The sequence below is a fragment of the Pithys albifrons genome, chromosome Z, assembly GCF_047495875.1.
Source record: "Pithys albifrons albifrons isolate INPA30051 chromosome Z, PitAlb_v1, whole genome shotgun sequence".
In the NCBI taxonomy this organism is placed as follows: domain Eukaryota; kingdom Metazoa; phylum Chordata; class Aves; order Passeriformes; family Thamnophilidae; genus Pithys; species Pithys albifrons.
The window spans coordinates 53,960,863-53,984,219 of record NC_092497.1 but is presented as its reverse complement, the minus strand read 5'-3'; the positions used below and the strand labels follow the sequence as shown (position 1 = coordinate 53,984,219).

Below are 23,357 nucleotides of genomic sequence, written 5' to 3'. Positions count from 1 at the left end.
TGTTAGTGTATGTTTATATTATGTATGTTTTGCATGTTTGTATATATGTTTGCATTTGGTTTTGTATGTTTGCATGTTTATACATTTATGTTTTTATGGGTTTGTATGTTTGTATGCTTAACTGTTATGTTTGTACATGTCCGTATGTTTATGCACGTTATGTTTTTGTATATTTGTATGTTTATATATGTACCTTCGTGTATGTTTGTATGCTTATGTATGTTTAGATATATAAGTAATGTTTCTATTTCCCTTAACTGGCCGCGGCTGTCGGTCCACGGCGCCGCTGGGCCAGAGCCCTGTCGCGACATCACACGCGGCGGGACAGGTCTCGGCAGGTCTGCGCCCGTCGCAAAGCAGAGGCCCCGCAGCTGGGGCGTCGGAGGAGGAGAAGCCCATCCGGGGGCGGGGTCTGCTCGGTGTCGGCTCCCGGTGGATCCCGGCGGATCCCGGCTCGGGGACGGGGGAAGCGCGGGAAGATCGGGGTGAGTCAGCAGAGCGCACGCAGCTGCCGCGACCCGCTCGGTGGTGCTGTGCGCACGCGTCCCGCTGCCTCCCCCTCCTCCGCCTCCTCCTCTTCCTGTTCCTGCTCTTCCTGTTCCTGCTCTTTTCCTGCTCCTGGTCCCGCACGCCGCCGCCATGGGGAAGCTGAACGTGGTGATGCTGCGCTACCTGTCCCGGGAGCACTTCCGGGTGCTGACGGCGGTGAGCGGGGCGGGGACTGGCTGGGAGGGGGCAATGGGCATCGCAGGGGGTGCCAAAGGGGCCCTTGTGGGCGATGGGGATGCTCAGGGGATCGCTAGGGATGCTCAGGGTACCCCGGGATGCTCAGCGGGTCGCTGGGGATGTTTAGGGCATCTCTAGAGATGTTAAGATGTCGCCAAGGATGCTTGGGTATTCCTGGGATGCTCAGGGGGTCACTAAAGATGCTCAGGGTATCCCCGAGATGCTCAGGAGGTCGCTAAGGATGCTCAGAGCATCTCTGGGATGCTCAGGGGGTCGCTGGAGATGCACAGGGTATCCCTGGGATGCTCGGGGGGTTGCTAAGGATTCCCAGGGTTATCCCTGCAAAGCTCAGGGGGTCGCTAAGGCTGCTCAGGTATTCCCTAGGGATGCTCAGGGCGTCACTGGGGATGCTCAGGTGGTCCCAGGAGATACCCAGGGTTGTTCCTGGGAATGCTCAGGGGATGCCTGTGGATGTTCAGGGTCAATGGGGATATCCAGGAAGTCTCTTGTTGTCGCTGAGGATGCCCAGGGGATGCTCAGCTCCTCCCTGGGGACACCCAAGGGATGCTTAGCTGGTCCCAAGGCATGCTTGAGTGGATGCTGGAGGTGCCCAAGGGGTCCCCGGGTGATCCCAGGGGATTCTCTGGTGGTCCCTGAGGATATCCCAGGGATGCTCAAGAGGTCCCTGGGGTTGCCCAGGGGATGCTCAGGTGATCCCTGGGGATACCCAGGGAATGCTCAGGTGGTCCCAGGAGATGCCCAGGTGGTCACTGGGGATGCCCAAGGGGTCCTGGGTGGTCCCTGCGAATGCTTAAAGGATCCCTGTGGATGCTCAGGTGGTCCCATGAGATGCCCAGGGCATGCCTTGTGGTCACTGGGGATACCCAGCAGATCCTTGGGGATGCTCAGGTGGTCCCGGGGATGCCCAGGGGATGCTCAGGTGGTCTCTGGGGATGCTCAGGAGTCACACACCCCCAGCAAGGTGACACCGGCAGCATCACCAGGTCATGGTGGCTGGGACTAATTCAGCCACTCTTCTCCTCCATCTGGTACCGAGGTATTCCCAAGGCTGGATTAGCTAACAAATTATTTCTGTTTATCTCTTTTTAGGTGGAAATGGGCATGAAGAACCATGAAATTGTTCCTGCTAGCTTAATTGCTTCCATTGCCAACCTTAAACACGGTGGCTGTAATAAAATTTTGAGGGAGTTGGTGAAGCACAAACTTCTGGCTTATGAACGAACCAAAAGTGAGTTTGAGTGTTATGTTGGACTCTCATTCTGTCCCTCAGTGGTACTTGAACAACAACTCAGGTTGTGTGAGCACTTGTCTTGCCTTCTCTTAGACTTCGTACAGCACCAAAAGCTGTGCCTGCTGAGCTGTGCATGCCCCTAGGGAGGACAGGGAGAAAAGACATGAGCAATTAACTTGGTTTTTTTTCTCTAGTCCATCAAACAGTCTCAGGTCCTTGCTGTGTCTCCTGTACATGTATCTTCCCAAATGCTGGCTTTTGCCAGGCTGTTTAAGGTCCTGCCATTGCCTCTCTTAGGGAAGGGCATCATTTCTGTCTCTTGGACTTGTCAGTTTTCAAAACTTGTGGGAATTCAAATGTCTTTGCCATCAGTCAGGTTGGGCTGCTAAGAAGATATGAAATGAAATACTACTTGGGTGTTGTGAACTATAAGCTGAAACAAGACTAAAATGAGGTTTATTTTAAATGTGATGGGTTCCTTAATTCCATAGTAAGGAATGAATTGGTTTGTACTTTATTTTTATCCAGCTGTGCAGGGTTATCGGTTAACTAATGCAGGATATGATTACCTGGCTCTGAAAACTCTCTCTTCCCGACAAGTCATCAATTCTGTGGGAAACCAGATGGGTGTTGGCAAAGAATCAGGTAATTATAATAACATTTTTAATACTTTTTAAAAAATACTTCTTAGTAAGAATGCTTTTGTACTTTGCCCATTTTGTCTGGTTCTTAGTCCATCACTGAAAAAAGTACTTTTCAGACAGATGCCACTTGTCTCTTGGTTTGTGAAGGATTTCAAACCGTTTTAGCAAAAAGAAATCTTAAGCTTTTTCAGCCCACTTAAAAGTAAGGCAGTAAAGTAAAATAGGCTCAAAACTATTGGAATACTGTCTTGGTTCCTCTTATGCTCATGAAATTTGATGAAGACTGTAATGTCTGTCACTGGAGAAGGGTATTATTGGGGTCAAATGCTTGAAATTATACCTAGGTTATTTGTCAGCAGTGTTTAAATTAACAATCTGGCTCCTTGGACTGGTTGTCCACTCAGCAGAAAGGAGTGGCTCAGATGATTGAAAACACCATCTGTCCTAGATTTCCCTCAAGAATAGTTTCTGTTTGTCCTTTGCTGTGCAGATAGTCCAGGGATGTTAAACCTAAATGGAGGAACCTTAAGCTGGAAGATGTTTCTCTGAAAAGATGAACTCTGAAAGATGTTCCAGATCACATCAGTGTTTTTTCTGGTGGAGGAACATGAACTCTTCAGCAGTAATTTCTTCAAGTTCAGATCTTTGATACATACTTTGTAAATTTAGCTGGTTTTACAGCGAGAAGTGAGATAACAAACTTACACTGGCTTGTTAGTTATGATTTATTTCTTAGATCTGTGCCTTTGTGTGTCTTCTAGACATTTATATTGTTGCAAACACAGAGGAGCAACAGTTTGCACTGAAATTACACCGGCTGGGAAGAACCTCCTTCCGCAGTTTGAAAAACAAACGTGACTACCATAAGCACAGACACAAAATGTCGTGGCTGTATCTCTCTCGGATAGCAGCAATGAAGGAGTTTGCCTACATGAAGGTATGTGGCCACTCACTCAATGAGCAGTGGTGTGACAGACTGGAATGTGCTTTTTAGTCAGTCTGTGTTTGCAGAACTGGTAGGATTTGTGCTTTATTTTTTTCTTTCTCCTGGTGGACTTAAAGTATACATTTCAGAAACTTTCAGTGCTGTGTGTTCTGTACAATGAAGCTTTCCTGTGGAAATCATGTATAACAGAAGGACATGTCAGTGAAGTTCAATTAAACATTGTTATTTATGGATTGATAATCTCTATATCACCAGCTTTGCAGCTTTTCCTTTAAAAATCATTGCATGAGCTTTCAAACAGCTGCAATTTCTTAAAATGCCTTTATTTTTTAATCTGCTGTTGCTGTGGTGTTGAGGGAAATCTTTGTGTTTTGATCCAAAAAGGCACACTTTGTCTGCACTGTGGGAAAAAATTTAATTTTCAAGAATAGATTTTTTACTCTCAGAGTTCCAGTTTTTTATTTTTAAGAAACTGTTTTTTTCTTTCTTCTCTTGTGCTATGCAAGAGCACAAATACAATCTTCTTGTTTCTCTAAAAGAGAACAATGATGAGCTCTACCAGTGGCCTTCACAGAGTGAGAAAAAATAAATACTCTCATTTAGAACCTCTGTATTAGTCCAGGTATTCCAACTGGTAAAGCATTATGTGGTCAGACTTGTGGGGATATAATTGTGGGGTCAATTTCTCTGAGCAGAGGGTTGGGGGTGGATTAATTGTGTGCTGAGAAGCCGTAATAGTGTAATACTTAAATAACAAAAGGTGTATTTATATTGTATTCATATTACCTTAACTTGGGACTCTCTCATAGGGAAAAAATCATTGGTAGCAACAGAATGAGTAAAAAGAGAATGAACCCATAAAAAGTCAATATAGGTAATGTTTCCTCAACTATTTAATTTTAATTTTTCAATGTGTTACCTCTCTCCAGGCTTTGCATGACAGAAAATTTCCTGTTCCAAAACCCATAGACTACAACAGGCATGCAGTTGTTATGGAGCTTGTTGCTGGCTATCCTTTGTAAGTAGTGAAGCTTTAATTCTCGGTGTTACAGACAGTCTTTAACAACGCCAAATTAAAAAAGGTAATAGGGTTAGTATTCTTCCATATCTTGTGAATGAATTCTGAGTTCGTTATGGTGAATAGTGCCCTCCAGCCCATGCTCAGTAATATTCTACTTAATATAGTTTTGCTTCTCTTAGATTTTTATTCAGAGAAATGCTATTTTTCTTAGTCCAAGTAAGGAATATATCAAAAGAGCATTGTGACACTCAGTAGTGTGGTTGTTTGTACACAGAATTTGCACATTCTATATGTTAATTAGTATATACAACATTAAATATAATATCTGTCATGTTCTGAGTTCCAGTTTGTGACCCTTGCTCTATTAATTCAGGTAAGTTTATAACTCAGTGTTGTAGAGCTTCTCCACTGTTTTCATTGAATACCAGGTGTAATCTGGTTTTGCACTTTCAAGAAAGATTATTTTGCTTCAGTTTTTCAACATCTGGAAACCTTAAGTATTACTGAGGTTTGTATATGAAGGGTTGGTTCATTTTTTTTTGCAGAGCTGAATGCAAAAAGCCTATAATTTGATTGCAGACTAACCCAAGTGCTTATCCAGAGGTTTAAAGTGTCTTGTTGTAGAACAAACCAGTCCATGCTCTTTAATAGTAATGAAGATCTCAAGTGGACAGTTTAATCAGACTTAATTGTATTCTGTCTCCCCACCTTGATTTCTTAAGTAATTCCAAACCCATCACATAAACACTTCATGACTAGCATAAAAGTAGTGGATGAGAGCTACTTCAATTGTGCCAAAGAATCTCGAAATACCAGAGTTTGGAAGAGTCCTCTGGTCCAAACACCTTGCTCAAGCAGGGCCACTTAGTGTGTGTCCAGTTTTTCTACTGTCCATTGCCTGAGTTGGAAAACTAGTGTGGAGTTGGTGACTTATGGTAAACAACTGTTACGCTGTCTTTAACAAGTTATCAGCATTCCTACCAAATTGGACTTGTTTTTTCTTGCTCTGTTGCTTTATTTCACATGTCACAGAGTCACGGAATGGATGAGGTTGGAAGGGACTTTGGAGCTCACCTGGTCCAACCTCTCTGCCTGAGCAGGGCCACTCAGCTGGTTGTCCAGAGACTTGTCCAGATGACTTAGGAATATCTCTAAAGAGGAACACTCCACAGCTGCCTTGACCAACTTGTACCAGTGTTCAGTCAAAAAACCAAAGTGTTTCCTGGGTTCAGTGAGACCTTCCTGTGTTTCAGTTTGTGCTCATGATAATAGCACTGAGTAAAGCCTGGCTCTGTCCTCTTTATACCCTCTCTTCAGGTATTTGTATACATTCATGAGACCTCTTGAGCATTCACTTCTCCAGGCTGAACAATCCCAGCTCCCAGCCTTTTCACATAGCAGAGATGCTCCCATCTCTTCAACATGCCAGGTTTCTTAGTGGTGTACATCCCATCAGGACCCATGGACTTGGGTGTGTCCAGTTTGCTTAAATATTCCCTCAGCTGTTGCTCTTCCACCACGGGTGCATCATCTTTGCACCAACCTTCCCCCTGTGACCTGGGGCTCCTGTCTCAGAACTCTGATTCCTGATTTCCAGATTCAAAGTGGAATATTTAGAGACCTGTGGCTATGAGAAGTGTCCCCAATCAGTTCTGGTGTGGCCATGAAGGTGTCCAACAGGAGCCTGTTACAGACTTGCTGGGCTTCCACTGTTCATTCTCTGTGTTGTACAAATAATCTGTTCTCATAATCCTATAGGGCTGCCTTCAAGCCAAAATATTTCACTGTATTTCAAGAAGTTGACCACTTCTTGACAGTTCATGACATTTTTTACTTGGTTTGCTTCTAAAGACCAGTTGATTTGCATTTTGCCACTTAAGGTACTTTCTCAATTCAGGGATGCTTTAAGCTTTTTCATTGTTTATTCTTTTTCTAACTTAGTCTGGAAAATATGATTTTGTAAATGAAAATGTCATGGGACTTTTGAACTTGAATGCAAAAAGACTTATTTCCTACTGACACCATAAGATTACCTTAAACAGGAGAGACATAAAAGTGTACTCATCCTTTATTTAAATAATGCATTATGACAGTGGCCCTCGGTGGAAGACCAAGTGAGTGTGAGTTCAAATGAGATTTAGCTGCATATAAGGAGACAATTTTCCCTGTTGAGGACAGAGAGGCAGTGGCACAGGTTGCCTGGGGAGGTTGCACAGTCTCTCTCCATCCCTGGAATTTTTCTATCCCAACTGGACAAAGACCTGAGCAATCTGATCTGGTCTCAGTGTTGACTCAGCTTTGAGGAAGGTATTGGACAGAGACCTGAGGCCCTTTTAACTTGAATTACCATGGCATTTCTGTCAGATGTATTTCATATAACTTGTCTGTATTTTTAAGTTAAGTCTTTCAAGGTTTGAAATATTTATTTTATTTAACTTTTCAGGTGCCAGGTGCGCCAAATGGAAGATCCTGCTGCTGTCTACAGTGAATTAATGGATCTGATTGTAAAACTTGCCAATCATGGTCTGATTCATGGGGATTTCAATGAATTTAATCTCATCTTGGATAATGATGATCATGCCACTTTGATTGACTTCCCTCAGATGATGTCAACATCACATCCAAATGCTGAATGGTGGGTTCAAATTTAGAGGTGTTTCCTAAGTAAATTCTGCTCACAGCGAACAGGCAATCGTGGCTTGTTTCCATAAGGCTGTTTCTTCTTCTGTGGTTGTTGTCATGCAGCACAAGGAACATTCCAAACAAAGAACAGGTAGAAATGTTTCTGTAGAATAAATACATAATTAGTTGCTTCTCAGAGATAATGATACTGTTCAGTTAAAAAATGCTTAGATTTAAACTGCATCCAGTTTCTCCTCCTAGCCTGTTGTCTTGGCATCACTGATAGAAATAATTTTTAGATAAAACCAGTAAAAGATAAGAAATGTAGAGTAAAAGTTTCTCGTTGCAGTAGACTTCATTGATTAACTTTGTACAATTCTGTGCCTTTTACAGGTATTTTGACAGAGATGTTAACTGTATTAAGGAGTTCTTTAAGAAACGTTTCAACTATGAGAGTGAGCTCTTCCCAACATTCAAAGACATCAGGTAGAAACAACAAGATGAACTTGAGTTCTCTTATTTATGGCATTAGTGTTAGTTTTATGAAAAAGAAAATGTGTGCCTGTGAGAGATGCCTGTAGGATAAATGAAAAAAATGGGCCCAACTATGTCATTTTAAATTATATTTTTGCCATTCCTGTTGTGTTTTCTTCAACCAAAGTTACTGCAAGTGGTTGTTAAAAGCTACAGTGTTCTTTGTAATCCTCTGCTGCTTCCTTTGTCTGTCTTATTGCAGCTAAGGAAGAGAGATCAATCTGAGCTTGATCCAAGTGGTAAATGTCCAGGAAATGTTAACAGTGATGCAGAATCACCCTATTTGCCAGTATATGGAGAATTAGTTTCAGTTTCAATTTTAAATCTATTTTTAGAATACTTGTAATATGGTGACTGTCTTTTCAAGCATTATTACGTTTGAACTTTTCTTCCTAATGTCTTTTTTCCATTTGGAAAAGTAAAGTAAATTTTCACTCATTTTAAGACCGAAGATGTTGCAATGGAAATGGTTTTATTTCACTCTGAGCACTTTTCCAAAGGGCTCCCACACTTGAATCAGTCTCTGTGCATCAGCAAGTCTTTATTAATCTGCTTGCCACAGCATATTTTAAACTTCAGCCAACAGGTATTCCTGCTAAAGTAAAACAGTTTCCTGTAAATAAACATAAACGCAGGTTATGGGGATGGAATCATCTTCTGTAGAAGTTTTCTCCTCTAAGCTTACTTTCTGTTAATACTTTAATGAAAGCTCAGCACCATCACGTGGTGTTTTGTGTGTTTGAGCAGAGTAGGTCCTCTGTGTTAGGTAGTAGTATAGGTAATTATAGTATAACTTGGTTAGTATTTTTAATCCAAAATGCAGCATTTTGGGAGACTGATAATTTAGCATATTAAAAGAAAACATACCTCTTCCACAGGAGAGAGTGTTCCCTTGACAGAGAGATTGCTGCCACCGGCTACACAAAGGAGATGCAGGAAGATGGAGAGCTGCTTTGCCCACCAGGTTCTGACGAGGATGACAGTACCACAGAGGTACTAGAACTTGTGGAAGATGCTGAGAATGAGCTCAACTTCTTGATCTCTGAAAGCAGGACCTCTGACAACGACCTGTGTAGCAGTGAAGGAGAGGCTGATACAGCTGAAAGTGAAGAAAATACACAAAGGCTGAGTATGTCAGAGTTGAGTTCAGCTTTGCAGAAAGCTGGAGAGCAAGCTGCACTTTGGGAGCCCGGTGAGGATGCAGAGGGTTCTGCCATTATTTCCTTTAAAGGCAAAGGCACAATTGAAAATGCTGCTGAAGTGGAAAATCAGGCAGGTCAAGGAGGGTGCTGTAAGGTCAAGGAGGACGAAGACGAGTGCCCTGAGCTGGTTGACTCATCAACTTTAAATGAGGAATTCAGGCATTACAGGTAAAGATTCATGTTTACTAACTAGGGGCAGATGTGGTTCCTCCCCCCCAGTAAATGTAAGTCAAGCATCTCAAGAAGGATTGCTCTTCAGCATTCCTTTTTTAAACTGCAGACTAAAAATGCAATTTATTTTGAAAATGTTGCAGTGAATGTCTTTGCTATTGATTTCATGATTGTCCAGCTGTGTAGTAGTATCTACTGAGAAAACAGGTGTTGCACTTCTTAGATCAACCTACTTTCTACCATGGATTCTTTTTCCCCTTTTTATTTCAGTTAATATTGGTAGTGGAGGAGTTCTTGATGTTAAAATACTACTTCTAAATAATTGTTATAAGTAAGTTTATAATTCAAAAGCTCTGTGTCAAAATGTTCTGTTGCTCTCTCAGCTGAAGTTAGCAAGAACAAGTGCCTTGGACTGTGTTATTAAAATATATTGCACTGTGATTTGTTCTGACTTTTATTTCCTCTCCTGACATACTTAAAAATTCCTGCTAACCTTCAAACTGGCCCCTTGTATGAGAAATTTAACTTTTGAGGTTGCCAGCCCACCATGTACCTGGATGCATAGATCAAGCTCACACTCCTCATCTAGTTTCTGCTTTTCAGTTAAATGAATTGTCAAACATTCTGACCTGAGGCTTCTCTTCATGTGCTTGATACACATGTGGCTGTTGTGCAACAAATTTCTTCCTTTTATAGAGTGCCTGTTTTGAAAAACTAGGTCTTAATATTTAAAATAGAAATGTTATGAAGCACTTGCATGTTCTGTTGTGAGTTTTCAGGTTATATCCCAGAAGGTTAACACTCAAATACTGCTCATAAATGCAAAGGATGTTTATCTTGGTAGGGGAGTAACACATTGATTTATGTGTTTTATTAGTGAAGAGTGTGTTGTTCCTGTTGCTGGACACAGAACAAGGACTAAAAGTATCTCATCAGTGAGAAGTGTTGGGAGCTGCTCCACCATTCCTCCGGTAAATATTGTTGTTGTTATGTTTTCTCTACTCTCAGACCATGTTCAGTTGCACATGGCTGCTAGCACCTATTTGTAAAATTGTCCTCTGGCATTTATCACCTTTACAAAGGCTGTTAACATGCACCTCTCCCAGTTTGCATTTCCATTCCCACAGAAAGACTGGACTGAGACTGCTGTAATTGTTTACAGGGAATGATTTCCAGCACTCTCGTTCATATTTTGCTCTTTGCTGTCTCACTGAAGCTCCACATCAGCATTCACAACTCTCATGTACCCAATAACAGGCTCATTTTTGTTAATGTGTGTTGTTGCACTAACAGCATCAGTTCACTCATTTTTCTTACTAGCCACGATTAATATTTTTATTTTAAACATGGATGCTTGAGTCAAGAATTACTTTGGCCCTTCTCACCTGTCTTCTTGGAGATTTATTGACACTCTTTTCTGAAAGATTTCTATGAATTCATCTTCAGTAGTGATGTCTACAGCAAGTTAAATTTGAGCCTTCTGCATTATATAAATCAGGACATTTTCAGCAGAATTTAATGTACTTCTCTTCAGCCCCAGACTATGCATCAGGCTATGTCTGTGTTTTGTGAAATTTTTTTAAAGTGGTTTTTCATTTTAAAGGGTGGAAAGTCCAGTGTTCTTTGTTAACTACAAAGTATTCTCATACAAAACAGAAGAAACTGCTTTCAGCTGAGAGCTAAACCAGGAATTACTGTTTTAATTAGGTCAGAATAGATACTTGCCACTGTAAATACGGTTATGTGTGTCAAGTCTCGTTTTCATTTGCAGTTAGAGCAGAAGCTCTGAAAGATGTAGTTTGGGGAACACATTATTGAGTGTAATTTCAGCTCTTTCATGATACATAGCAAAAGTAAAGACATACTTTTTCAAATTTTGTCTCTCCAGAGCATTTCTGTTGCCTAATTAGAGTAGTATTCCTAGAAATACCACTGTATCAAAAACCTCATTCTTCTCAGTCTGCTACTAACTGCCTCAGAACTTTTCTAACACAGGCTTTGCTACTGTCCCATTAAATGATGTGTTACTCTGTGAAACAGCTTTGTGTTACACACTGTGTCTGTCAGTGGTTCTGATACTCATGGAATAGTTGGCTGCTTTACTCATTCATGTTTGGATTGGGTTATTTTTAAGATAAATATATGAATGGCTTGTACATACCCAATTTTCTGTTCTAAAAGAAATACAGAAGTACTCAGCAGAAGAGCTTTCAAGAGATTCATCCACTTATAAAACTTCTGTTCTTCAGTAATTTACTTATATAATGCTTCCACTTACATGATTTTATGCTGAGTAAAGTAACCTTTCTGCCCATTGCTGGATCTTATTTCAATTTCTGAGTGTTAGAACTAAAACAATATGTATAACAAGCTATTTGTAACATCGGAAAATAATTACAGAACTAAAAATGCAAAGTAATGGCACTACAGTGAGATCCACTGGGCTGCATAGACCTGATGCCTGTTTCTGCTTCTTGCATTTATCTGTTTATGCAGCTTGCTTTCTGTTCAGAGGAGAAAACATATTTAATTACTTTAAATTGATCAGACAGACAAATTCTTGTAGGCACATGTGAACAATGGCAGTAGCAGCAGTAGGTGCAGTCATAACTTGCAGACTGTGCCAAAAAGAGAAAGCCCCATGAATTTTGGAAAATTGGCTATTCCACATGAAGTAAACCATCCTTCTGTGTTTGTAGAAGCTTTTTATGCATTCATATGACTTAACTAGAGGAAACCGTGGGAATAGTCAGCAACTTAATAATTTGTAGATCTGCTTAGTCTGAAGCATTTCTCAGTATTTGCAATGTTTAGGTTGTGATGATGGAAAGACTGGTGAATCTTCCCACCAAGTGCTGTGGTTGAGCAGTAGAATTGGGTGAAGAGAGACTAATGGTATCTGCCTTGCAAAATATATTCTAGTAAGTTTCCAACAAGATACGATTCCCTCATTAATCAGTAGATTAAAATAACTTGATTTCTCTTTTTCTTCCAAGAAGAAAACATACAAGTGTGCACTCGGTGTCAGTGCAGCAGCTTGAGCTGGGATAATGCCACAACATACCAGATCATATTTTTATTATGGATTGCTCTTGCCATCATAAAGGAAAGCAGAATTCAGAAGGAAGCATAGGTGCAAGTAACAGACTAAATTTCATAAATTCCGGTGGAAGTGGCAGTTGCTGTTCCATTGCCTGTGCTGTGGAGGCAGAGACAGCCCTCACCTTGTGAATATTAACAGCAGAGAGCCTCACAATGGGAGAACTGGGGGAGGAATTGTAAATCAGTCCTGACTGCCTGCCTGTTTCAGCCACACTTGTGGTGAAGAGTTGTTGTTTTCCATGAAAATCACTCTTGTCTTTGTAATCTGAACTTTAGAAAAAACAAGGTGCTAAAAAAAAGTAGGTTCAGACCACATAATTACTGCTGGATGTGAAGTGTTCTAGATTATTACCAGCTTTTGCATTTTTGTGGAAGGAATGTCTTTTGCATCAAGAAGTGCTGGTTCTTTATCATCCCTGCAAGAAAGACACTTAAAACTCCGTCAGGCAGGATTTAAAATGCTGTTTGTTAGACCTAAGACAATGAGAAAACAATAGCATGGGTAACCCCATGCCTCTTTAGATGCTGGGAGTCCTGAGGGCATGGAATTTCACACACATGCAGACCTTGTCCATAGTAGGCAATCTCCCTTTTCAGTCAGCTGAGCTGCTTTATGACTTTCTTATGAGGAAGCAACTCTGTTCATCATTTCTGCAGTCCAGGTGAACATCATGTTCATGTTGGTCCCGAAAAAGTGATGTCATCATGTCCTGTCTTGTGGTCTAAAGAAAGTTCTGATGCTGAATTGTTTGTTTGCAGGAGCTGGTGAAACAGAAGATAAAACGTCAGCTGACCAAACAGCAAAAGTCTGCTCTGAAGCAACGGCTGCAAAAAGGAGAAGCAAATGTTTATACCAAACAACGTCGAGAAAATATGCAAAACATTAAGTCAAGCTTGGATGCAGTCAATTTCTGGGGATAATTTATTAAAGCTCCTGTGAAACATGAGAAATGTTCCACAGCTGAAAGAATTCAGCTAATTTACCAATAATCCTTTCTTACAATGGAGCAGCCTGTGGAATTGAATAAACCTCATTCTGGTTTCTGTGCTTTTGGCTTGGGAAATGGTGTTTTGTGTTTCTGGTCAAAAACTGTTAACTGTAATTTCCATTATTTCAGTGGTACTGGTGAAAATCATGACAGTAATTTCCAAATGTATCTCATGAATCAGTTGTACTGTGTTTGTTGTGCAAAGATTGCTCTTAAGAGGGAAAGAAGGAAAATTTTTAAAACCAATTTCTTCGGTTACCCAAAATTTAAATACATGAGCAATGCATATCATGAATATGCATTCTTTGAAGCCAGCAGTTCTCATTTATGTTTTCCTTCAGTATCTCATAAGGATTTCAGCAGAGCCTGGCCATGGTGTCTCCACTCTGCTCCACCCTCCCCTTACCATGTGCTTAAGGCTGCAGTTTGTGCATGTGGGAAATCATTGAGGAGCAGGTTCCAGGCATGCCCTGCATTCCATCCAGGGAGGTGCTTTTCAAGCCGTAATTTCTTTATAAGTTCTGTGATAATGTGAAATTTCCCATTTTTCTTTAACACACAGTCATCTTCCTACACTTGGGTACTGCTTAATTTATTCACTTTGTACTCACAAAGTGCACTGGCACTATGCCTTTAAAACATGTTGTTATAACTCAGACTCTAAAATATTACTTTTAAATAGTGTCTGTAGGAAGATAGATAACATTCTTAGGTCACCTTGACTGACTCCTACCACATTACAACCCATAGAAAAGGATTCAGTTCTTGTTCTCACTTGGAACAGCCATGCCTACCACGTAATTTGTGGATTCTGTGGTCACTGCTGCACTTTGGTTTCATGACTGTGCCTCTCTTTTCACTACTATTTGTTTTGCATTAATCTATATAAGCTGTTTGGTTTTGACACAGAAAGGACTGATCACTGGACAGGTACTGGATTCATTTAGGCAGCTTGTCACTACATTCACAATTGATTCCAATTCTACATGGACTAAAAAATATGGGTATAGCACATGTTATTCCTCATAACTAAACTGAAATGCGCTTGTCACAGTCTTATCTGTAGTGATTCTAGAGGACATGCCTGCAAACCATTCTACTGGTTTCAATAGCAAGTGTCCCTAAAGTGATGACCAACTGCTTGCCTCATTCAGAATTGCAGGATTGCCCTTTACATAGTTTGGCAAGCAGTGAAATTAAAATCAGTTAGCTGACTCCCAGCTATAAAAAATTTATAATAAACTCTGTAATGTACTTGGAAAGTTATCAAGCAGGAACGGTGTAACTAGAGATGAGGGGAGGGAGAGGGAGAGAAGGGAAGGGGAGAAAGGGAAAGGGAAGTAGAAAAGGAACTTCCCATGGCCAGTTACTGAGGGGAGTGATAGAGCAGCTTTGGTGCATCCAGACAGGGTCAACCCACCACAGAAATCATATAATTAAAATTATTTTTCCTGGGAAATATGTGGATAAAAATGTATAAAGAGGAAACACAACAGAAAGCAGAGAATTGTCTACCACCCTCACCTGAAATCCACCCAAAAACACGTGGCTGGCTCAGGAAAAATACCCACTTTTAATAATCAACCTAGAAATCCCAGTCTTGGGGGTTGGACAACATGATCCCTAGAGGTGCCTTCCAACCCTAACAATTCGGTGATAACGAATCTGTGATTTCCATCTGAATCTAATTAATTCAGTGCATCTCTTTAGTGAAGGACACTACACTTGTTGAACACAGAATATGTACCTAATGATTTTAATGAAATGGCCAATGAAAATAAACATGCTAAACCTTCCATCAGAAAACTTTTCTGTGAGCATGATCAAAGCATTTGGATGAGATTATTTTCTCATTTTTGCTGTCATAAGTCAATGTCAACTTCACAGCAAAGTAAACAACCCCCAAATTTAGGATATCTTCTAAAACATGTATTGAGATACATCAGCAGCAGTCACAGATTTAACATAATGAATGCACACAGAGCTATTTGTTAACAATTTCTGTGACTTCCTTCCTTCCTAAGTTGAACCTTAAAAAGAGATTGTTTTAATTACAGGTACTAACGAAGTCTAAAAGATTACAATGTAAGCAGGCTCAGCTGGAAATGTAGAGTTTACAGTCTTTGGCATTGCAGAATGCACAGTGGCAAAGCAATAAAGCACCTGTGGAGGTACTTTAGGATTTTCTCTGTATTTGACTGGATCTTAGTGCTCTTTACTCACCCCAAAGTGAATGTTTCCTGTCTTTGGGCTCGACACACCTTGCAGGTGTCCTCCCTGCCAGAAGCTGCCTGCAACATGGGGAGACCAGTTGGCCCAGTTGGCCGAGCTGTCTCAGCCTCCAGCAGCATTTTAAACCCCTGTGCAGGCCAGTGTGTACCAAAATTCAGTGGCCAACATCTCAGCTCATATAAGATGTGATGAGAATAACATCAGTTGCTTGTAAGGTAAGGGATCTTTTTCAGTAGTGAATACTTCAGAAAACAGGCTTTTCTATTCCAATTTAAAAACTTTCATTGCATTTGTAACTGGCTATTTTGAAGGCCGGAGGTGTTGTAAAGCTGGGTATTTTTAATTATTATTTTATTAAAGAACCATTGAAGCATGGCCTTTTTTCCTTTTCTCTTGCAACGTAGAAGTCTCTTGAAATATATCTCTGGTAGTCTGGGAGAGGGGACCCTCTGAGGAGATGAGAGATTAGCTAGGATTATCCAAAAAAAAAAGGTAATAATAGAAAAAAAATCCTCTTAGCAAGTACTGATTTAATAACATCATTAAATACTAAAGGCCGACTAGTGGAAAGTCTGCTTCAGAAAGTTCAAAAGGCAGCATGTGGGAGGTAACAGGCACCAATTCTTGAATTCTCCCTGACTGAAGGCTGATTCAATTTAGGCCTGTTCATGGGGATTTTGTAGTCCAGAGCCTGTAGATTATCATTTCATAAATCTTATCTGCATACATCGTAAGTAAAAGATGTCCAATTCCCATTGACAGTAGTGAAGAATACAGTGTAGGCACAATGAGCTTAGTTCTGTACAGGAACATGAATTTTGCAAGAAGAAAGCATTTTCCCTAAATTTTAGAACATGTTTGACAAACACTTCTTATTTGAAGTTCACTTAACAGCCTAGAGAATGCTCATCCTTTCAAGAGCAGAAAGATTTTGCATTTTAAGGACAGAAAAATGTAGGCACCTGAGGACTTTCATAATTATTACAAAGCATTGTCAGTCTTTCAGAAAATATTACTGATATATATCTGATGCAATGCATCTCTTAGCGAGTTCTATTTCATACATACCTTTGCTTTTTGTTAGCTACAATACTGAATACATCCAGTATATATTGGATATATGTGGATCATGGTCAATCCAAAGCTGCAGCTTTGAGCAGATTTTACCACTATTAAGATACATGTTTTCCTATGTAATATGAAAAGTAGCTGGAGCCTTTGACTGTGATTAACTTTGATATCCTAACTTGATTGAATATCATTTTGTTCTGAGAGCTGTTAAGTTGGTAAACAGTTAACTAATTATGGAGCTATTTAGATATGGAAACAACGGCATGGAAGAATTATTTTGTTAAAGACACTAGAAGCTGTAGAATGGAAGAGTGTAATCGAAATCTCCCTAGTAGAAACAAACTGGCATTATACTTTCTCTCCTTTCCTTTGTTTTTCTTTCAGTTCCCTGTGAGCAAAAAACTTATGGTCCAGATGTATGTGTGGAGGCACAAGGGAATGCAGGGATGCTCGTCCCATGTCCCATTGTGACACTACTGGATGGTGGAGGATGACCATCACTGAGTGGCGGATTGTGACATCACCAGGGAATCACCTTGGACTCTTTGCTGTTTACATTTGGGTGCCAAACATCCCATGGTGACATCGGTGAGTGGTGCATTGTGACATCATGACCCTCATGCAGTACACCTGGGTGCTGGCAGAGCCTGGGTCAGACTGCCTCGAGCCTTGATTCCTGCCCAGTGTGCCTGTCAGTGGGAGCAGCTCCTGGTTCTCAGCCATCCACAGCCTGCTGTGACCACACATGGACACGGAGACTCGGTGGAGCTGCCCCATCTGCCACAACACTCGGAATGACATGGCTTCCACTCTGCCCTGTCACCACCAGTTCTGCCTGGGCTGCATCCTGCGGTGGGTACAGATAAATCCAACGTGCCCACTCTGCAGCAGACCAGTGGAGACTGTCAGGTTCTCTGAGTGGGCTGAGCAGGACTACATTCAGTTTGACATCAGAGCCTTGGAGAAGTCACGAGAGACCAACAACCCGGCAGGGAGAACTCCCTGCCACTCGCCTGAAAACAGCCCCCATCGCTCTGGGCTGCTCCTTCCATGTCCTCTGCAAAGAACATCATCCCCATCTGAGCAGGGGGCTGCAGGGACAGAGCCTCTGGGTGCCATCCATCCCGAGGTGTGGGCAGGACTGTTCCGTCGCCAGCAGGACCTGCTGAGCCCCGTGCGGGCCTTCCTGCACCGCAAGCTGCCATCACTCTACAGGGAGCAGTGGTGGAGGGCAGAAGCTGTGGAGGCATCCATTGTGCACGGCCTCTGTACCTACGGGCTGAATGCAGAGGCCTTGGTGCAGGTGCTGCAGCCCATCCTCAACCAGCACACAGCACTGCTGATCCACAGCGTCATCAGTGTCATCGTGCACATGTACAGCGAGGACACCCAGAGACTGCTGGGCTTCCATCAGACCAGAGACCAGGATATCAGGCCTGTGGCCAGCAACAGCTCCAGCATCTCCAGAAGCTCCAGCAGCAACCAAGAGATCGCTCCCATCAGCAGCCCTACAGTCTCCAGTGTGGATGAGGAAGCTGGTACATCACAGACTGGCCCCCAAGGCAGTCCCAGCTGTCCCCAGCCTGTGCCCAACCCTGCAGAGCAGGAGCAGCCCCAGGAGGAGCCGGAGCAGCCCCAGGAGGAGCCAGAGCAGCCAGTGGGGGAAGGTCCCTGTGTCCAGGGCAGCAGCTGCAGCCCCTCAGCTCCCGCACGGGGCAGGAACTGCTCCCCTGGAGGGTCCCAGCACCCCCCAAAGAGGAGGGTCTCCAGTCCCCAGGGTTCCCCTTAGCCCAGGAAGAGGCAGCACTGGGAGGGCTCCAGAAACTCTCCAGCCAAGCAAAAGCAAATAAATGACTATTTCCCTGATGCAGGAAGGATTTTTGATTTTCACATTTTATAGATTTTAGAAACACAGTAGCTGTAGCAAAGTAGATCTAGTGTGTTAATATTTCTAGCAACTTGAGTCTTTCTATTGCTACCCCCTGTCCCAGAACAGGGAGCTCAAATTCCTTAGCTGTTCAGAATATTTTTCAGGGTAGAAGGTTGAAAAATATCAAAAGAAGATATAAACACAGGGCAGAGTGACCCAGAAGTCAGAAGACTGGAATAGCTCCATGAGCCCAAGGAAGAGGAGGACTGATTAAGAGGGGGTCTCACTGACCACAGACTCAATTCCTGAGGGGGTGGAACAGGGGCGGGAAAAAAGGTGAACTGGAATTGTGTAAAGTGATGATTGGATGGGTCATATCCTAAAAGCCATGGAAATTAAAGCTTGCCCACACGCGCATTGATGTATTCCTGGGTGAGCCTGGGTGCTCATTAAAGTCACTATCCTTTTATCTTATCTCCTACCAAAATTTGGCTTGGAGTCTTTTTTTACAGACCTTTCAAGCATCAACCCTGACAAAGTCTCCAGGTGCTGCTTTCTTGCCCTTACAGTGCCTTCCCATGCTCCCCCAGAGCCCCCAGGGCCATTCCAACAGCACCTCCTGGCACAGGAAATCCTGGTGCAGGCACCGTGGTGGAGTGGCTTCTGAAACAGTGGCCATCCCATGGGATGTGTCAGGGCTGCCTGCAGACAGGGCTCAGCCCACAGGAGCCTGGGTGGCAAAAAACATGTTCCCAGGAGGAGGCCAGTATAATTTTTCTTCTGTCTTTTCTTGACATGATTTTGGAGGTTGAAGATCTTACAGGTATTACCTGTTTTCTTTGTATCATAAGCAGTGATGTGTCCTGCCCATCATTTCCAGCTCTCTCCCCAGGGATAGCACTGTAACTCCCAGGTGGGTTTTCAATCACAAACATCAAGTTTCTTACACTCTGGGCAATAGTGCTGCTTTCCTCACTGCCTAGTTTTGTGTAAGATCTGCTAAATTGCTGTTGCTGGTTTGGTTTTGGGACCTCTTTGGTGTCCTAATCCAGCACTGGTTTCCTTCTATGAAGGAGTGACCACATCAGGGGACAAGGGAAGGGTTACAGATGCCATTGATCTGGAATTCTGTGAGGCCTTTGACATGGTTCCCACAACACCCTTCCCCTCAATGGCAGAGACATAGATTAAGACAAAGCAGAAATCAAGCCGAGCATGGGTCAGATGTGGAAGCATAAACCCTACTTAAAATGAGGAATCCAAATGGATCCTGCAAAGTGGAACCAGCACCAAGAGAAGCCACCTCTGCCCAGCCTGCTGAATCAAGCAGACCTGGCCATGGAAATGGGCTTGGAAGGGTTGCCAGAGGCCAGAAGTCAGACAGGAACAGCTGCCAGCAGCCTGAAAACAGCTTTAGGTGTCTCAATATCTTTGTTTCTTTTCTGTTTGAGGGATTCTTTCTTTGGAGGGTTGGTTGGTTGGTTAGTTGGTTATTTGGTTTTGTCTTGATGGGCTCATTCCAGATGATCTTTGTTTTCATTAGGGTTTGTCAGTCACTGACATGGTGCTTGAAATAAATCTACAAGAAACATTTTTGTGTACATTTTCCTCAAAACAATCATTTTTATCTTCTTTCTGATAAGAATGTCTAAATGTTCATTTTAAAAGACATAATCTCTCAGCTGCTGGGGAGGAGAGCAGGGTTTTTTCTGGATTAGAAAACAGTTGCTTAAACAGTACTACATGAGTCATTTCTGAATTTTATATACACTCATTTCCGAATTTTATACTGGCAGATCTATTATCATATGGTAACCAGTTCTACCATCTGTGACTTTGATATGTTTAAATCCTGGTGCTTTTATTCCAACATCTTTAACATTTGCAGTGATTGGAGAGCATCATTTGGTCTTTGTCCTGTCGTTACATACCCCACTAAAACAATTAGCAACCTTACTCTTTTGGTTTTGTTTTTTCTTTCTCTATTGTTTTCTTTGCCTTTGCTTGAAGGACTTGCCAGATGGGATTCCACACAGTCTTTCCACTGGAATCTCATTGCAGCTCTACACTCACAATTTCACAGGGGGTCAGTAGCCCTGTATCATGTTTTTTCTAGTCCAGGAAATTTATTAATTGTGACCTCTCTCATTAGTTCTCATGCATTTTTATTTTAATTCATTAATATTTTCTTTCTTGTGGCATTTATCTACTCCTCTAATCCAACTCAATATCACATTCATTTGGCAAAGTGATCAAGTATTTGCAATCTCAATCACTGCACTGAAGGTCTCCCATTCCTCCTCCTTCCTTTCACATTGTTTGCATTTTATGTTCAATTCAGAGATAGAAAAGTTGAATGGGAAAAAAAAAGGGCAAGCAAAAATTCTGGGTACCTGGAGAATATTCTTGTCATTATTACAGATATTCAGAAATTGAAAGAAAGAACCCAAATTAATTCTCAGTGCAGTATCTGTGACAAACTGGTCACTACAACCCCCAAGATTTAGTGAAATGAGTAAATCTGAGCTATAGATTGATGGACTGGAAGATGCTGTTACTGTAAAATGCTAAAAAGCTGCTGCAACTTCATTAAAAACAAACAACAAAACCCAAAACACATAAAAGAAACAAAAAACCCCCACGCCTTTTCTTTCTTAAATCTCCTCTATGATGATGAACTTTCTTTTGTCTTTTGAATTTGTCTTTTGAATTCTTCTCAGTGCCTTCTACCCAGCCAGTGTCCACGACATCCCCACCACGCTACAACATCCAATTAACAGTAGCAATCAAACACAAAGCCTGGATAAGTTTGTCATAAAACTCAGCCTTCTGAAAGGATTATTTCTGTTAAAGACTCCCTCCGCTCTTTCTGATTAATTCTCTTTCCTCCATTAATTCTCAGTTATCATAAATACTACCCAAATTCATCCTTAATTAAGTACCTTGTGCTTTCAGGTTTTGTCACGGTAAATGTGTTTCTTTAGATGGTGCTTGACTGAGTTGATTCTGAATTCTGCCTGGTTTTTTGTTTCAATTTTCAGATTTGACAGGCAGAACTACAAAGTCCCCATACAATTCTCCTGACAACTGACTCCTTTTTGCTAAATTTCAGATGCCTTGTCCAAGATCAGTCCTGCACCTTTCACTTCATCTGTGCCACCTCAGATTCAAATGAGAGATGATCTGTTGCCAGTCTTGCAAAACTGTAAAATCAGCTTTCCAATAAGAAATCAATAGAAGTAAAGACCTGGAGCAATAGATGTTCAGCTGGAGTTTAGGACAGTCATATACACAGCTTGGGTCCTGTCCCAGCCCCTGTCCCTGTCCTTGTCCCAGTCCCAGTCCCAGTCCCAGTCCCAGTCCCAGTCCCTGTGTCTGTCTGTGTCTGTCCCTGTCCCTGTCCTCCCTCCTGTCCCTGTCCCTCCTCCTGTCCCTGTCCCTCCTGTGTCTGTGTCTGTCTGTCCCTCCTCCTGCCCCTGTCCCTGTCCCTGTCCTCCCTCCTGTTCCTGTCCCTCCTCCTGTCCTTGTCTCTCCTGTGTCTGTGTCTGTCTGTGTCTGTCTGTCCCTCCTCCTGCCCCTGTCCCTGTCCCTGTCCCTGTCCCTGTCCCTGTCCCTGTCCCTGTCCCTGTCCCTCCAGCACCTGTCCCTGTCCCTGCTCCCGTCCCTCCCCTCTGGATCTCCCCGCCCCAGGTGAGGCGGAGCGGCCGAGGGGGTGAGGGCGGCGGCGATGGAGGCACTGAGGGCACGGGGCGGAGGGGGAGGTGGGACACGGGGGATGCCAATGGGGACACCGAGTGAGGGCAGTGGGGACACTGGAGTGGGGGCACTGTGGGGCTGAGGGTGGCACTATGGGGCTGAGGGCAGTGGGGGGCAATGGGGGCACTGTGGAGTTGAGGGCAATGGGGGAACTGGGGGGCTGAGAGTAGCACTGGGGGACTGAGGGCAATGGGAGGCTGAGAGCAATGGGGGCACTGAGAGGTTGAGGGTGATGGGGGCTATGGGGTCCTGGGGGGCTGTGGGTGGCACTGGGGGCTGAGGGTAGTGGGGGGCTGAGGGCAATGGGGGCACTGGGGGGCTGAGGGCAATGGGGGCACTGGGGGCACTGGGGGGCTGAGGGCAATGACAGCACTGGGGGGGTGGGAGCAATGGGGGGGCACCAGGGGACTGTGGGTGGCACTGGGGGGCTGGGGGCACTGGGGGCACTGGGGGCAGAGGGGGCTGAGGGCAGTGGGAGAACTGGGGGGTTGGGGCAATGGGGGCACTGAGAGTCTGAAGGCAATGAGGGCAACCGGAGGGCTGTGGGCACTGGGGGACACTGGAGGCTGAGGGCAATGGGGGGCACTGGGGGCAATGGGGGCACTGGGGACACTGTGGGGCTGTGGGTGATGGCACTGGGGGCTGAGGGCAGTGGGGGCACTGAGGGCAATGGGGGCATTGGGGGCACTGGGGACACTGTGGGGCTGTGGGTGATTGCACTGGGGGCTGAGGGCAGTGGGGGCACTGGGGGCACTGGGAGCAATGGGGACACTGTGGGGCTATGGGTGATGGCATGGGGAAGCCGAGGGGGTCTGAAGGCAATGGGGGCACTGGGGCAGTACCAGAGGACCCATCACTGCCTGCTGTGGCCAGCCCGAGCTCAGCAGGTGCTGCAGTTTTGTTTCAGACCCTTGAGGAGGTGCTTCCATCACCCTGCCCTGGAATGGCTGCCTTTCTCAAGGTGGGTCTAACCCACAGCAATGATGGGCTCTGGACTGAGAGCTCTGCAATGTTGGTGTACACCTCACAGATAAAGGATTCTTTAGTTGGGCTTTTAATGAGCAGTGAAGCATTTGCTTGGTAAAGCAAGATTTTAAAAGAGGGAATCAAAAATATCCCAAGTTAAAGAGCATGAGACATGCTGGCCTGTGCTGGCCAAGTTTGGGTGCTTGTTTTCAGGGAAAAATACATAGTGCAGTTGTATTCATGGTGATGAAGT

The 23,357-nt window shown here is 43.4% G+C and overlaps 1 protein-coding gene and 1 long non-coding RNA gene across 3 annotated transcripts in view; one reads left to right on the top strand and one right to left on the bottom strand.

Moving 5' to 3' along the window:
• Positions 1-597: 597 nt before the first annotated feature.
• On the top strand, positions 598-15,005 carry RIOK2 (RIO kinase 2). 2 transcript variants are annotated; one of them, XM_071580911.1, is made up of 11 exons: positions 598-705; positions 1,837-1,975; positions 2,507-2,623; positions 3,384-3,559; positions 4,498-4,586; positions 7,033-7,224; positions 7,605-7,697; positions 8,624-8,874; positions 8,977-9,115; positions 9,996-10,089; positions 12,980-15,005. In XM_071580911.1, exons 1-11 carry the CDS (start codon positions 640-642, stop codon positions 13,139-13,141), a joined length of 1,518 nt encoding a protein of 505 aa, XP_071437012.1. In that variant the 5' UTR covers positions 598-639; the 3' UTR covers positions 13,142-15,005. The 2 variants fall into 2 exon arrangements, with proteins under 2 accessions (XP_071437012.1, XP_071437011.1); XM_071580910.1 differs by having other exon boundaries at positions 8,624-9,115.
• Positions 4,461-23,357, bottom strand: part of LOC139684711 (uncharacterized) — a 34,264-nt gene continuing 15,367 nt past the window's right edge. Inside the window, exons 2-4 of the long non-coding RNA XR_011699958.1 lie at positions 12,787-12,982; positions 8,613-8,844; positions 4,461-7,374 (exon numbers count right to left, since the gene is read on the bottom strand). This is a non-coding gene — a long non-coding RNA (uncharacterized lncRNA). The remainder of the gene's footprint in view (positions 7,375-8,612; positions 8,845-12,786; positions 12,983-23,357) is intronic.